At 50.0% G+C, this 15,812-nt stretch overlaps 1 protein-coding gene and 1 long non-coding RNA gene across 3 annotated transcripts; one reads left to right on the forward strand and one right to left on the reverse strand.

Annotated features, from left to right (window-relative positions):
* Positions 1–12,139: 12,139 nt before the first annotated feature.
* LOC120322662 lies at positions 12,140–12,706 on the reverse strand. The gene is made up of 2 exons (XR_005562494.1): positions 12,510–12,706; positions 12,140–12,442 (listed from the first exon to the last, which is right to left on the reverse strand). It is a non-coding gene; the product is annotated as an uncharacterized LOC120322662 (long non-coding RNA).
* A 124-nt stretch (positions 12,707–12,830) lies between these two features.
* Positions 12,831–15,606, forward strand: LOC120322663 (probable ubiquitin carboxyl-terminal hydrolase 16). Of its 2 annotated transcripts, XM_039378544.1 has the most exons (5): positions 12,831–12,957; positions 14,231–14,431; positions 14,972–15,103; positions 15,230–15,297; positions 15,458–15,606. In XM_039378544.1, exons 2-5 carry the CDS (start codon positions 14,370–14,372, stop codon positions 15,601–15,603), a joined length of 408 nt encoding a protein of 135 aa, XP_039234478.1. In that variant the 5' UTR covers positions 12,831–12,957; positions 14,231–14,369; the 3' UTR covers positions 15,604–15,606. The 2 variants fall into 2 exon arrangements, 1 of the variants encoding a protein (XP_039234478.1); XR_005562496.1 differs by lacking the exons at positions 12,831–12,957; positions 14,231–14,431 and adding an exon at positions 14,852–14,925 and having other exon boundaries at positions 15,001–15,103.
* Positions 15,607–15,812: the final 206 nt, after the last annotated feature.

Here is a 15,812-nt window from a genome sequence, read left to right on the forward strand (position 1 = left end):
GCTTCTCTTGTAGATCCAGTCACTCACAGTTCCTTACAGTTGCCCCCAGCCTGGTCCTAATTCCCCTTCACGTAGTCCCAGTCATTCCCAGTACTGTCCCAGTCACCCCCACCATGTTTGCAGACACTCCCAGTATATCCCAGTAGAGCCCCCAGCATGCTCATAGTCCTTCCCAGTCACTCCCAGATGCCCCAGTAACATTCCAGTTTCCACCAGTATGATCCCAGTGACTCCAAGGCACTCCCACTATATGCTATGTGGCCTCCAGTTGCTCCCAGTAGCCCTCAGTGTGGTCCCAGTTGCTCCCAGTATGATCCCTGTTGCCCCAGTTCTGGTCCTGGAGGGTCCCAGTGTGCTCAGATCCTGCTCCCGGGGGGTCCTGCTGGGTCCCAGTCCTGGTCCCGGTGTATCCTGGTGTCCCGATCCATTCCAGTCTGTCCCAGCCCATCTCAGTCCATTCCAGTCTGTCCCAGAGCATCCCATTCCATCCCAGTCCATCCCAGTCCATCCCAGTCCATCCCAGTCCATCCCAGTCCCTTCCCAGCAGCCGCCGCCGTTTCCCGGGTCCTGCCCCCCCGCCCCCCCAAGAGGCTGACGGGGGTCGGGGCTCCGTCTTTGCCTTCGTCTCCCTGGGCCTGCCTGGAATGAAGGGGCCGCTGGGACACTGCGGGACCTCCTGAAACCAAAGGAACCCTGGGAGAATTTGGGTACTCCTGGAATCAAGGCACAATTGGGACACTGCAGGGCCCTATGGAAAAAAAGGAACCTTGTGACACTGCGGAATTCATGGAATCCAGGGGCCTTTGTGACAGGGGGGCCTAATGGAACCAAAGGAACCCTGAGGTGTTTCAGAAGGTCATGGAATCAAGAGGCCACTGGGACACTGCAGGGCCTCTGGGAATTAAAGGAACACTGGGACACTGGGGCAGGACATCCCCCCTGCAATGGCCCCAAGACAATGCCCCATTTGCAAAGGGGTCAGTGCTGAGCTGAGAGGGGGCCGGGACAAGGCAGGAGATGTTGGACCCCAGACTGGTTTGACCCCAAATGAAGCCGCTGATGGTGAGGGAACCCCTGGAGTCCAAGGACTGTCAGTCCATGGGTTTCTACCAGAAAGGGCCAGTCCACTTTGCCAGGGGCAGCTTCTTCCAACAGAACCCTTCTTGGGGGTGTGTGGAGATTCCTGCCTTGGCTGGGGAACCCCCCAAGGTCACTGCTGGAGGTTGAGAGCAGAGATCTCCCCACGAGCGCTGGTCTGGGGGAGTTCCATCCATCTCTAATTAAGAATTCTTGCTTGTTTGCCACCTTTAGTAGAATTGCTTCAGCAATTGCTGTAGTGCCCTGTCCTATCTTATCCTGTACTACTGGTAGTTTTAGTGTTTCTACTGTTCACTAAATAATTCTGTTCTGTGTCATCATTTGCAAAAATAAATAATTCATTTTCTATCAATAGATCTGATTTGCCATCATTAAAGCCTGGGGGACAAACGTGGTTCAGTCCCCCCTCTAGAATTGCTCTAAATTTCAACTGTTGGCACAATGCAAGGCTGAGATTGGATCCAGCAGCCCCCAGTACCCCAGAGGAAGTTGGGAGCTCAGGGGGACCAGCCCCCTTTCCCAACCCTCCAGTACCCAAAGACCCCCATGGGACCGTCCATCCCTCCAGACCACCCCCCTTTTCCACCCCTCTCCCTGGTTCTCCCACTTTTCCATGGTCCCCTTAAGCCCCAGCCCCCTCATGTTTAGTTTGGGGTCTCAACCCCCACTTTTTCCCCCTCTCCCACCCCTTACACATCATTCCCCCAATCCCCACCTCCCTCATGCTCAGTTTGGGGGTCCCACCCTCCCCTTTTTCCCCCTCTTCTGACCTCTCCCACCCCTTTCCCATCAGCCCCCAATTCTCAGCCTCCCTCCTTCTCCACTTTTGGGGGGTCCCACTCCTCTCCCATTCAGTCTTGGGGTCCCACCACCCCTTTTATCCCCTCTGACTCACCGACCCCCCCCTTCCCAACACCCCCTCTCACCCAAGAGCTCCTCACGTGCAGCCAGGGGAGACTCCCAGTAACACCAGAGTCCATGAAAGTCCCCCCAGAAAAGGGTTAGGTGGAGTTCTGGGTGGACTCTGAGTTGGTTTGGAGGTTCCTTGGGGGCTGTGGGGTGGTTTAAGGAGGTCCCAGCACACTTTGGGATGCGCTGGATGCCGTGTTGGGGTGCAGATGTCCCCCCAAAGCTCTCCCAGAACAGGGTGACACAAGGGGGGGGCACAGAGGGGTCCCCATTCCTGATCCATCCTGGAACAACCACACTGGGGGCAACTGGGATCAGAGTGGGAGCAGCTGGGCCCCTGCTGGGCTCATACTTGGACCAGACTGGGAATGACTGCAATAATACTGGGAGTATGGGAGAGGGACTGCAACCATACTGGGGATGACTGGGATTAAACTGGATTCATTGAATCCACTGGAAGTGTCTGGAATTTACTGGGATCATTGGAGGTGACTGGACTCATAGTGGGATCATACTGGGAGCAACTGGGACCATGCAGGGACAAGTGGCATCCTCCAGGCAGTGCCTCCCCTTTCTGAGGAGAGAGTTAAAAAAAACCCACACCCCCCCACAGCCTTTGGAGGGTCTTCAGTTTGGAATGTGGATCTGCTGGTTGGTTCTTTTGTGTGGGTGTCATGGTTTGAGATAGTCCCAAAATCCAATTCCCTAGCTCCATCCCCCCTCCCACATCTCAACCTAATGTGAGATGGGTTTTTTCAGACAAAACACACCAGACTCAAAGTGGGGGAAAGGGAATATATTACAATGACTATACAAATAAATACCATATCACATTATACACACGATCACAAACTATCTCTACCATGACATATGTATTTACAATGGATCAGATCTCTTCTCCCCTCCAAATAAAAGTCCAGGAGGGAAAGAAGGACAGATCCCTTCCAGTCCTTAAGCAGCAGCATCTTCTGAGGCAGCAGTCTGTCTGTCTTCTCCACATGCAGCAGCTGATAGCTGGCTTTCTGCCAGCACTCACATGGGAGGTATCCAAACTCTCCCTCGGCCCCCTTGACACAGGCAAAGGGGTCTTCCGTGGGCTTCGTAACCCCAGACAAGGTCGTTTCACCACGTCATATCACGAGACACAGGGGGGTCTTCGTGACGGTCTGGTATCTCTTGCAGGGCCTCTGTGCCCTGTCTCTCAGGCTGCCACCGTGGCAGCAGTGCGAGGGGGGAGTCAAGGTCAACTCCCCCTGCATTCCATCTGGCTGTCCCAGTCCAGCTCCAGGACGCTCTTTTGAGCTTCTTAGCTCCTCTCTCTCCAGTGCTGCATGTCTAAAACTTTTCTCCTTAATAGGAGTCTATGTCCCTCTTCTCCAAGAGGGTCTCCAAGGGAGTTTTGGGGAATCTGGTACAGTCTTACCCCAAACTCTCTGTCTCAGTTGCTGGCTCTCTTTCTCCTCCCTTTCCAGGAGTCTTCTCTGCGGTGTTGCATGTTGTTTCTGCTGCTCCTCTGGTTCAGGTCCTTATCTCTGGCTCTCTGCCACCGTTTCTCTGGTCAGCGTCAGCTGCTGCTCTGCGTCCATGGAGAAAACATCTCCCGGCATAACTACAGGCACCTAGCCCAGCTTTATGCTGTTCCAGGTCCCTGCAGCCCCCCAGCCAGGGGCTGTGAGGCCCCAGAGGGCCCAAGGGGCTTAGAGCCCCTTCCTCGTGGCTCTACAACATGGCCACCTCTCCTACAACAACCCAAACTACAACTCATCTCTTCCGGTCTGGTTGTGATATGTTTACATTTTTGCAGGAGCGCCCATTGGGCAGAACTTCAAAATTTCCAAGGGTTTCCACCCCTTGGGGTCTACCACTTTTCTTTAACCTCTGGGGGAAAACAAAGTCCAAACCACTACACTATGACTCAGTGCCGTCATCATTCTGCCAAGGATATCCTGAGGAACCCGTCTGTCACCGCAGTGTCAGGTGATAGCCCTGACCCAAAGGGGACAGGGGGAGGTGCAGAACAACTGTCCATAAGTGTCCCTTGGCTCAGGGGATATGCAGGGCAGCAGGGATCTGTGCTGGTCCCCTTTCCTCCTTTCCCCTTCCAGGTGACACTGGCCAAGGCCCCAGCACCTGCATGGGGCAGGCTGGGTTGTGGCAGTCTAAAAATGTGTAATTAATAAGAAAATTGTAGATTTTGCATAGAAGTTGTTGTGTTGTATTGTACTGTGCGTATGTTCTGTCCTTTCATTGGTTGATACTTGACGCAGTACCGTATAGGGTTATGTTCAGCCCCCATCTCCTAGGATTGGTTGTAATTTGCATGCTCCGCCTAAACCCCATCTTCTGTTCCAGTGCCTTCCTTACCCACGTTATTTAAGGCTGGAGCCATTTTGCGCAGTGCTTTCTGTGCCCTTTTGTTCCTCCCTTTAAGCAGTTCAGTTGCCCCGCTACTTTTATAACAAAATCGCCTTACCAGCTGCACCCAGAAAAGTTGGGGAGGTCTTTATTCAAGCGCTGACCTCTGCACTGGGTGGTACCTGCTGCTCCTCAGGTGATTGGACAGAGCCATTCGTTGGTGTGAGTTTGGCATTCCCCACCCAAACTGCTACAGGAGTGCCAAGCTATTCTGAGGAATGGGGAGTTGTTACGAAGACTTGAGCGGAGCCCTGCTTAGAGGGGCTGGGAGAGGTCCAGCAGCATGGAGTGAGCCTGGCCAGTGCAGAGGGGCCCCGAGCAGGAGATGAAAGCTCTTGCAGAGAGGCGCCACTTGCCACAACAGCAAACGGGGAAATCTTCCTCTCCCTTCAGGTCAGAGGTAGAAGTGGATGTGATCAGTGGTGTTCAAGCCCCCTGCAATGTGGAGGTGGAGATCCAAACAACCTATAAACAGACTGGCTCGAGCAAGGAAAGGCTGGGATGCTGCAACAATTATTGTGGCATGGTACTAAGGCAGGCCTGGTAAATCCAGATCAGGTGCTCTGGCACCTCTGTTAGGAGGTAAAGTCATCCCAAGGGCTGGAGGCTTCTGCCCAGATGATGTCAGGAGGGGCTGCACTCACTGGTGTCTCTGAAGGTGTGAATCTCTCTGTGATTCTCCTGGTTCTTGTGCCATTTCCCAAACAACATGGGCAGGAGGAGGGCTTTGCTGTCGCTTGTGGGAGAAACCTGCCTCTGGCTTTAGAGTGTTTTGAGAAAGTCCAGGTCAGACCTGCTTCATTTTCTAATGAGGGAAGTTGTCTTCCTCCATAGGCTGAAAAGGCCAGGAGCAAGTTACCATGTGTGTACATTCACATACTTTCCTTTTGCTGTGCATAGGGGCTTTGGTCCCGTGGAAATGCATGGGGCAGAGGACAGGGGACCTTGGGATCAGGTGGCAATCTTGGCTACTGGAAGGTTTCAGGATTCTTGTCTGCAAGCTGCAGTTGAGTGCGTCGTATCACTACTGAACCAGAGATGCTCACCTGCCGCTCCCATCAAGTGGACTTGCTTTTGGGGGTCTTGTATTTCTTTCTTATTGTCTTTCACGAATCCAGGGAAGAATGTGTGCGATTTTCTGGTTCTTCCCCTCACCTAATCCCCTAGCTGCTTTTTGGAAGGCCTCTTGCAGAAGCTGATACTGAAGCAGTGCTTTCAGGGTTACCCAGGGACTCTGAGAAACTGGAGGGGGAGAGATCCCAGATTCAGTGCTGCCTGTGGTCAGGGACTAACGGAATGGCAAGCAGCTGGCTCACTGGAGAGAGATATCCCATCTCTAGCTAAATGAAGCTAAATCTCTTATCCACAAACTTCTGATTCAAGTCCAGGCAGTTCTGTCTAGACTGGCCAATGGGGCTGATGATGCCTGAGACCAAATCTTCCTTCCTGGGGCATTTCAAAAGAGCCAGCCATACTGAAATCAGGAGCTTTTCTACATGTGCTTGATGAGCTCAGCTGCCTCAACATCTGTAAGTTTTCTTTTTTCAGACCCCATTGACGATGTGCATGGTGACCTCCTGGGATCCCATGGCAAAATGAACCTTCTTTGCACCTGCGAGTGTAGCATCTTCCCCTTGCACTCCCTTCCTGGAGCAGTAGGTGCTGGCACAGCAGCCATTCATCTCCAAGGAGTCCCCAGGGTTGTGAGGGGGGATGAAGCTAGGTGGACAGCAGATCGCAGTCAGAGGCCATGGAACAGGTTGGACATGAGCTTGGGGAGACCAAGTGAAGTTCATCCCATATTAAAAGCCTCTATGGCCCATGAGGAGACAGCAAATCTCCCTCTGGAGAGCCTAGGTCAGGAATATACCCGCATCCATCATCGTAACGTCTCTGCATCTTGTTTGCAGACAAACCTCCTGTTAAAACTGCCGGAGCTTCCAAGCTGACTGCAGGCAGCAGTTGTAGAGCCCACAGCACCAGCTCATAGGGCAGCAAGGAGTGCCTTTCAGATGCTGTCTCTCTCCCTTGTAGATCTCTTTGTGCTGCCCCAGTCTTTCTGATCTGCCTCATCCTTGACTTCTCCACCCTGCTCCCTGCCATTGCTTGAGAAGGAGTTATCTGCAATGCCTTTGGGCACCGGGAGCCCAGAGACTGAAGCTTTCCAGCAAGAGCCCCAGGCCTGTCCAGCAGCTGTAAATTTCCCTTGGAAGAGCACTCTCATCTTTCAGCCCAGTGTTTATTTAGCCCCCTTGTCTATGTTGTACAATGGGGCTGCTTCAGAGAGCCCCTGTGGTCCTTCCACCTCTCTCTGCCTGGCCTGGCTGTCCTCAGGGCATCTTGCCAAGCTCTCCTGTGGTGCTGCTGACCCCTGGGCTGGTGTCATCTATCTTTTCTAGAAGATGATTTTTTTCAGCAAACGCCCTGTGGAGGACAGCAAAGCTGCAGAGATGAGCCCACATGTCAGGAGAGAGCCTGGCTGTCCCAAGAGCTGGTGCTGATGGGGGCCAAAACTGCCCCTGGTCTCCCCCCATCCCAGTCAGCAGTGGGATATCAGGATTGAACTGTGAAGTTTGTTAACTCCTCGGCAGCATCCCTGTGGGGTGGGGAAGACAGGGCAGGGGAGCGGCTGGATGGTGAGAGAAGGGCTTCCAGGTGTTCTGGAGAGATGTAGCAAAGCCATGGGGGCCATGTGCTGCTGCAGCCCAGCCTTCCTGGGTGCACTTCAGGAAAAGTGTTCTAAGAAAGACCTTCACTCAAAGCAATGGCCTTGGGTTTTCTGGCTGCTTTTCCCAGAGGAAGCAGCATGTCAGCAAAGGAATCAAAGCTCAGGGGATTTCCAGTGAGAAGGACACTGGGCGGAGTTGGGTATGTATTCTTCCATCCCATAAAATGAGAAAAAATGGGCCGGAGTGAGAGGTGAGGGATTTCCAAAGTCTGCTCATCTCTGATGTCTCCCCTCCCTGGCCTGGAGGGATCCAGTGCCTCCGGTGCAGAGCCGAAAGCTGTGCTGCAGATCCTGAAGGTGATTGTCCTGCTTCTGGTCAGGGCAGTGTTAATTTGGGCAGTATCCAGGAGGGGGCACAGCCAGGACATAGAGGTTATTCCTCATTTTGTCAAGGATGGGGGAAGGGGTCTCTTCCAGGTTGTGTGCGTGGTGGCAAAGTTGGGCACCAACTGGTGAGCAATCCTGTGTGAGTCATTTGCCTCCCTTGGACACTCGGTTATTAGTATTGTTTCTGTTACTGTTCTGTTGCTGTACTGTTTTCTTATTTCATTGCCCTTTCCAGTAAGTTGTTCTTATCTCAGCCTGCCATCTTTACCTTTTGTGCCTCCAATTCTCCCGTCCAGCCTGCCTCCGGATGGAGGGGGAGTGGGAAGGAAAGGAGGAGTGGGAAGTGAGCGAGTGGCGCACGATTTGCATGGTTTCAGTGAGAACACTAAATTATGGAACACCCGTCTTAAACACATCATCGTGGCTGGGCTTCTCGAACGAAGATTTAAGAAGGCTCCATCCACATTTGTTACAGGCACGCTGGTGGCTTAGGAGGCCAATGCGAGATAGACATATCCGATTGCAAAAGGCACAGCAGAAAGACTCCCTAGGTGGTATATTCTGCAAGACATGATTCTTTCTCCCTTGTCTTTTCTCCTCGAGAGGGATTCTGCGTGCGTTCTCAAAGGAAACAGCAGCGTTAGAGATGGTGTGTCTCCAGGCCTCCCGATTGGAGGCCAGAGTAGACCAGTTCTGTTGATTGATATGGCCGAGGCTGAGATGTTTGTAGCTATAATTGTCTACAACGTGGAATAAATAATTCTGATTACAGTATTTTAGTATTTCTTATTTTATTATTTTAATAATATTTCTTATAACATTACTATCTATTGCTGAAGATATATAACATGTAATAATGTATTATAAAGTATTACTTCTCTCTATATTTCTATATTATATTTCTAAATATATTTCTATATTTCTATATATACTTCTCTCTATATATATTCTATATTTCCATATATATGTCTATATTTCTAATAATATTTCTATATTATTATAACTCTCATCTACTTAGCTAAATCATTCACTCAGGTCTGAGAAGGCGTGTCGAAAACAAGGATGCCTTGGCTAATAAACGCAGTGCTAGTCTTCCGTTCTGCTTGAGCCAGGGCCATAATCCAACGCCATCATTGCCAGAGTGCCCTGAATGCTTGTCTGACGTGAATCTCTGGGGCGTGGAAACCCTCCTCTTCTTCTCTGAAGGGCGGTAGTCTGTGTGCTGCACAATCTCTACTTAATATTTGTTTTCTTAGCTTTAATATAATTGCTTCAACACTGCTTCCAAATACTGCACTATGTTTCTAGCTATAATTATCTACAACGTGGAATAAATAACTCTGCTTAAAGTATTTTAGTATTTACTATTTTATTATTTTAATAATATTTATTATACTATTACCATCTATAGATGCTGTGTCTCCAGGCCTCCTCATTTGAGGCCAGAGTAGACCAGTTATGGTGATTGATATGGCCAAGGCTGAGATGTTGTTTCAGGGAGTCCTTGTATCTTTTCTTCGGGATCCTCTCTTGCGGCAGCCGGTGGAAGTTCACTGTAAAGCACGATCTTAGGGAGGGGGTGGTTGGTCCTTCATCCTGGAGACGTGTCCTGCCCAGTTCATCTGTGTTCTCAGCAACGTGGCCTCAATACTTGTGACTGCTGCTTGTTCTAGAACAGATGTGTTGGTCACATAATCTGACCAGTGGATGTTTAGGATTGTACGGAGGCAGCGTTGATGGAAGCGTTCCAGGAGTCGCAGGTGGTGGCTGTAGATGACCCATGATCCGAAACCATATAAGAGAGTAGACAGCACTATGGCTCTGTAAACACTGACCTTGGTACTTTTCTTCAAGTCTTTATTTTGCCAAACTCTTTTATGAAGCTTTCTGAAGGCACTATATGCCTTTGCTAACCTGTTGTCCATCTCCCCATCAATCTTATCATCCAAGGAGATGAGGCTACCTAGGTGATTAAAGTGCTGGACTTATTTGAGCTCTGATTGGCCAATGGTGATATGGGGATGATGGAAGACTTCCTGAGGTACAGGTTGATAGAGAACTTCTGTCTGACTTCCAGCCCAAAGAGGTCAGCAGCCTCAGCAAAGCAGGATGTTAAACGCTGCAGAGCTGCTTCTGTGTGAGCGACGAGGGCGGCGTCATCAGCATAAAGCAGCTCCCGGACAAGATGGTTTAAGGTCTTGGTGTGGGCCTTCAGTCCCCTTAGGTTGAAAAGGCTTCCATTGGTACGGTATCAAATGTAGATACCATCCTGATCCTCGAGGTCTGCCGTGGCCCTTTGGAGCATCCTGCTGAAAAAGACTGTGAATAGGGTTGGAGCGAGAACGCAGCCGTGTTTTACACCATTGGTTATTAGAAAGGGCTCAGAAAGTGCATTGCCATATCTGACTTGGCCGTGCTGATCCTCATGGAGTGAGATAATCATTTTAAGGAACTTGGGGGGACAACCTAAATGTTCCAAAATCTGCCATAGGCCTTTTCTGCTCACAGTATCGAAAGCCTTGGTGAGGTCAACAAAGGTTCCATAGAGACCCTTGTTCTGTTCCCTGCACTTCTCTTGCAGTTGTCTGAGAACAAACACCATGTCTGTGGTACTCCTGTTGACTCTGAAGCCACACCGACTTTCAGGTAGAATTCCTTCTGCTATAGTGGGTATTAGTCTGTTCAAGAGTATTCTTACCAGGATTTTGCCAGCAATGGGGAGCAGAATAATACCCCGGTAATTTGAGCAATCTAGTTCGCCTAGTTCCCAATGGCATACCACAAATTCATGACATTTGGCATGGAGTGCAAGGCCCCCATGTTTCCAGACTTCAGGGGGAATTCCATCAACCCCAGCTGCCTTGCCGATTTTCGCCTGCTGTATGGCCTTGAGGGTTTCTCCTAAAGTGGGGGCAGTATCCGATTCGTATTTCACCGCTTACTGTGTGATGGACTGAATTGCTGAGTCTTGGACTACACAGTTGGTACTGAAAAAAGTCTGAAAGTGTTCAGATTATTGATTCAGAATGGAGGTTTTATCTGTTAGAAGTGTTTGACCATCAGCACTGAGTACTGGGCTTTGGACCTGGTATGCAGGCCCATATGCTGTTTTCAGAGCCTCACAGAATCCTTTGTGATCACCCGTATCTGCGTATAATTGAATTTTTTCAGCTAGATCAATCCACCACTTGTTCTGGATATCACAGAGTTTCTGTTGGAGCTTGTGCATGCAAGACGAAAAGCTGTTTTTCTTGCATGACAGGACGGCAGTGCAAGGTGTGCTTGGTGGGCAGTTCGCTTCAGAGAACAGAGCAGAGCTGTTTACGTCCTAAAATGCCCCCATATGAGCAGGAGGCAGGAGCAGAGGCACTGTTCACGAGTGCCATTGTTGATTGTCTTCATCAGAGAGCTCCTGAAGTGCTGCTGGGAGGACGGTAATACAGGACCTAGACATCAGGTTAGGGCAGGGGCATAAAAAGGTCACCTGAGAGGTGTAATGCAGGAGTAAATGCAGAGACTTTGTCTGGGTAAGGGATACAAGGAGCCTCCCCAAGGATGACAGGGATAAAACCAGCTGCTGCAAGACGTGATGAAAAAAGCCATCCAAGCAAAGTCATGCCCGAGCTGGATGCCCCAAGTATAAAAGAAGAAACACCTCGGAGTGGAGCAGGAGCCATATGAACTGTGCTGAGCTGGGCAGGAGTGAAACCACCTGTCCTGAGAAGAACTGAGTAAAACTTGATGCCCCATTCCAGGCAGGGGCCAAACCAGGCAGGTCAAGTGTTGTTAAATAACAACCAGCTGCATCCTTGGCGCATGAGAAACACTATCTGCCTGCTGAGCAGAGGTTACACCAGGTGTCCAGAGGACTGCCTGTTGCTAAACACCTCTGAAACTGTCGGGATAAATAGGACCCTCTAACAAATTGGCTTTTTACTGTTAGAAAGCAAGTGATTACTTTTATTTGCAGCCCTGCGTGTGCATGTGGCTGACAAAAATCCTGCCTCCGTACTGACAGCAAGACATCGCTTTTCACCTATTTATACAGATTTGGCAAACAAAGAAATTAATGTTCATTGCTTCCAAATTACATCACTCACTCCCTTTCATTAATTAGTATTCTATGTGGTATTGGTTATTAATTTCTCACTTCCTACTGTAATAACTTCATATCTTTAATCTTTTTTGTATATTTTCCCTCCCCTAGGGATTTTCTGACACAAATGCTGAGCCTTTGTTAGTCTTCTTCTTTAGCTGCTGGTTTCTGCAGAAGGTCCTTGTAGTCCATAAATCTTGTGTTCCAGATCTCCTCCTTCAACAGGACATCTTTCTCTGGCAGGCTTTCTCCACTGAAGCATAACAGGGTTAACTTCAACAAAACCTACAGTTTTAGGACTTTTCCCAGGCTGTGTTCTCCCAAAGGAGCTTATGACAATTTTTACTCCATGCTGGCTAAAGTTGATTTAAGGCTGAACGCACCGCCTATGATGTGTGTTAAAAACAACTAATCAAAAAGTTAATTAGGAACACTAAAAAAATTAGAAAAGTTTTATGATTTCCAACAAGCCCCAAACAACATAGGCCAAGTGCAGCAGGGACAAAACTGTCTCTATCCATTGATGCCAGGAAAAGGCAACAGTAGTAAAACTCAACAGCCACAGGTGCTATTAAGCCGGTATTTGTTTATTTCGGCGCCGGACGTGCAGGGGACAGCTCCGCCTAACACGCGCGTGCCCTCACCATCCAGAGTGGGAGTCTGGCTAAAGTTGCGGCTGATCAAAACCTAACCAAGCCTAGCGGCAGGAGTAAATGTGAAGCTGCTAAAAAGCCATCCAGGAACGTTTTCAGAGCTTGAGGACAAGACAGCAGCTGGGCGGGGGCCAGCAGCCAGCCAAGGTCCTCCCAGCGCAGCCTCTGAAGGGTTCCTTTGGCAGTCCCAGTTCAGGGTCAGCCCATGGTTGTACCCTGGGGGCAGATGAAATTAATTGGAAAGGAACCCATAAGAGTCCAGGTGCTTTGCTAAGAGTCTCACCGATAGAAGTGGCAGTGAAACCCTCAGCGTCTTGGGGGCCAGAAAAGCTGTGACCTGGCTCAGTTACAGCCCTGAGCAGGCTTTTACTCCTCAGGCCGTGTGGCTCAGGGAAGGTGTGGGAGCTCTGTCAGAGGATGACTAGCCCTTTGCCACCAGCACGGGGGGAGGTCCAGTGGCTTCCACCTGGCGGACGTGCCATGTGGGTTCCTGTGCCCAAGAACCATGTGGTTCCATGGGGTTCCATGTGGTTCCATGTGACCCCATGTCACAAAGGGGCAGAGATGTGGCACCCATCCGGTATCCTGAGGAGCGCGCCAACGAAAATCAGTTGGACAGAGTTGGCCTTCGGGATAACTCAGCTCCTTCCTTTGCTACTTGTGTGCCTGCCTTTTTTGGATGGTTTATTGGTTACTGACCATTTCTCCTCAACTTTCCTCCTCTTTCAAAGGTAATGCTTTGACTTTTGGCACAGATCATAGAGCAGGGTATAGGGGATAAAAGTATAGGCTGATTTATACCTTCCGAGCTGTAGGCTGAGCTGTTACAACTTTTAGAGGCTGGCCAGGTATGACCTAGGCTAGAATTCCAGTTTGCTGATTCTTGGTTTTTTTTCCATAGCCTAGGATAGGTAAGCAGGGAGGTGACTGTAGTCTGAGGGGATGGGCTCAGCCCACCTTGATTGCTGTGGGAGGGAGGGAGGCAGAAAAAGGAGAGCAGCAAAGGCAGCAGTTAAAGTAGTGGCTGAAAGACGGTCACTCCTAGGAGGTGGGAAAGCCAGAGGGCTCTGTTGCTGAAGCAGTGTCAGGAGAGCAGCAGGGCCTCTTCAGAGAAGGTACCGTACATTGGAGCATTTCAAAAGGGCCTTTGAACCCGCTGTGAGTTGGTGCCCCGCGCCTGATCATAAGGGCGTGAGCTGCAGCTCAGCAGCAGTTCCGAGCACCACTGAAAGACTTGGTGGGGGATGCCGTTCTGCGTTTCTTTAGAGTTTTGATACTTTCGGTGAGCTACAGTAATTTCTTTGCAACTAGGGGACGGGATTGGTGCTGTTCTCTTTCTGGAGAGAAAGACATCCTTGGTCATCTAAAGCATTGCACTCTCTTCCTGAGAGAGGCAATGGCCACAGCAGGGAACGACTCCTGTGAGTAATAGCTTCACCAGCAGGTTTGGACTTTGTGAACTGCCACAGGCAACTGACATGGTTGGTGGTCACATCCCAGAATGATGTGCTCACAACCGAGAGTGATCTCTGGGATGTTTCCTGAGAGCAGTCCAACTGACCCCCGTGTTTACAATTAGACCCAGGAAAACACCTTTTGTCGCTCCTCTGACACTAGGTACAAGACTTTGAAAGCTGCCATTGCTCGTAGAGAGGTCTGCCATCCTTTGGGTTACCTTCCGTGCTCAGTATTTACTTGTTTTCAACAAGTTACAATCAGGAAAAGGGATGGCTTCACTGATAATCCAGTCTAGAACTCTACTGAGAAAGGAAGGTAGCCTGCGGCCCAGAAATCAGATGGTGGGTTTGTTGGACTCTCAGCAACGTAAACAGGGGAATGGATTTTTCCAAAACAGTAAATTTAAATGGCACTGTTTAAGCTTCCCCTGATGTTGTTGGGTTGGCAGTTGAAGCAGATGGTCCTGAGCGCTCCTGTAGAGACCTCACTGTTTAAATATGCCTTTGTGCCTCCTTTCATCTCTTTCCAAATGGAATTTCCCTGCAGTCATTGCCGAGGGAATGACTCCGCCACAGAGGATCCTCTTTCCCCCCGAGAAGATTTGCATGGTCTGGCAGCAAAGACAGAGTGCTGGAGCAGGACTCCGCAATGTGGGCAACACATGCTTCCTTAATGCTGTCCTGCAATGCCTGACATACACCCCGCCGCTGGCCAACTATCTGCTCTCCCGGCAGCACAGCCAGGCCTGTGAGTACTCTTAGGGACATCTCCCTGTGAATCTGTTAATCAAATCCCAAGGATTCCCAGAACCTGAAATTTGATTTAGGAGAAAAGCAGCCCTTTGTCAGCCCCAGAACTTGTGTTCTTTGTACACTCAGGAGCCACCTGTCCTGTCCAGCTGTCTTATTCTTCATGAAGGCACATCTTTCTAGCTCTGGGTCTCTATTCCTGCAAGTTAAAACCTCAGTTTAGCATTCCTCTGAAGAACATTTTCTATGCACTAAAACGTCCCGTGCTTGTTGAAACACTGGGAGGAGTGGCATATTGCACTGGAGTGGGAGTGGAAGAAGAGGAGTATTCCACCACTAGGGATATTTTGCTAACCAGAGGACCTTCTCTCCCTCCCTCCTCAGGTCGCCAACAAGGCTTCTGCATGATGTGCGTCATGGAAGCGCATGTTAACAAGGTCCTGCGTTCAGTCAGTGCCATCCTGCCTTTGGCTGTTCTCAGGGCTTTCAGATGTATGTGATGTCAGGTTCTTTGACAGGTTTTCTTCCCTTCCTGTAGGAGACAACTACTAACTTCCTGTTTCTTAGTCATAGGAGAACATTTTCAGCTTGGCAGGGAGGAAGATGCCCATGACTTCTTATGCTGTACTGTCAATGCCATGCAGAGAGCTTGTCTGAGTGCAAGCAACGAGTAAGCACAAGCAAGTTACCTTTACAAAGTTCTGAGCCCTTTGGACTCCTTGATGTGGCCTCGTCAAGGAAAACCTCCAGCCGGGGCTTGGAGGAAGTAATGCTCTGTCTTACTACTTGTTTCCAGCTTGGACATATCATCTCAATCTACTACCATTGTCCATCAAATATTTGGAGGCTTTCTGAGATCCAGAGGTATGTTTCTACAACAGCTGCTCTCCTTGGCACTGCCTGTGCCCTTCTGTCTGCCTGTGCCCAACAGCTGGCCCTGGGACTAGCAGGACAGGTACAATGAGCACAAAGCAGGACCATCGTTCAGCTCACCATTGCTCAGCATTTTGATTTTTCCTTCCAGTCATCTGCTTCAGCTGCAAAGCCATTTCTGATTCCTATGAGGCCTTCCTGGATGTCCCCTTGGATATCAAAGTAAGAGGTTTTGCAGTTGTGCTTCAAGACATGGCAAGGCTTTTCAGAGTCAACACCTTTGTCCTGAAAGCATAGACTGTGAACACCAGAGGTCTTGGTGGTGGATGGGAAGGGGAACGGATGTTGTCCTCCTGCAGAGGCCATGGCACTGGTCTCTCTGTAGGTGCTGGCTTGAAGCTGGACAAGCACCCATTATGCGCTCTGCACCCTTGACATATCCTCATCCTTCTTTCCTTTGCCCTCCTTCAACACCTGTCTGGCTTCCAGGCTGATGGGTTGGATTG

The sequence above is a fragment of the Pipra filicauda genome, unplaced genomic scaffold (genome assembly GCF_003945595.2).
Source record: "Pipra filicauda isolate LSUMZ 115617 unplaced genomic scaffold, ASM394559v2 scaffold1036_size35137_pilon, whole genome shotgun sequence".
NCBI lineage: Eukaryota > Metazoa > Chordata > Aves > Passeriformes > Pipridae > Pipra > Pipra filicauda.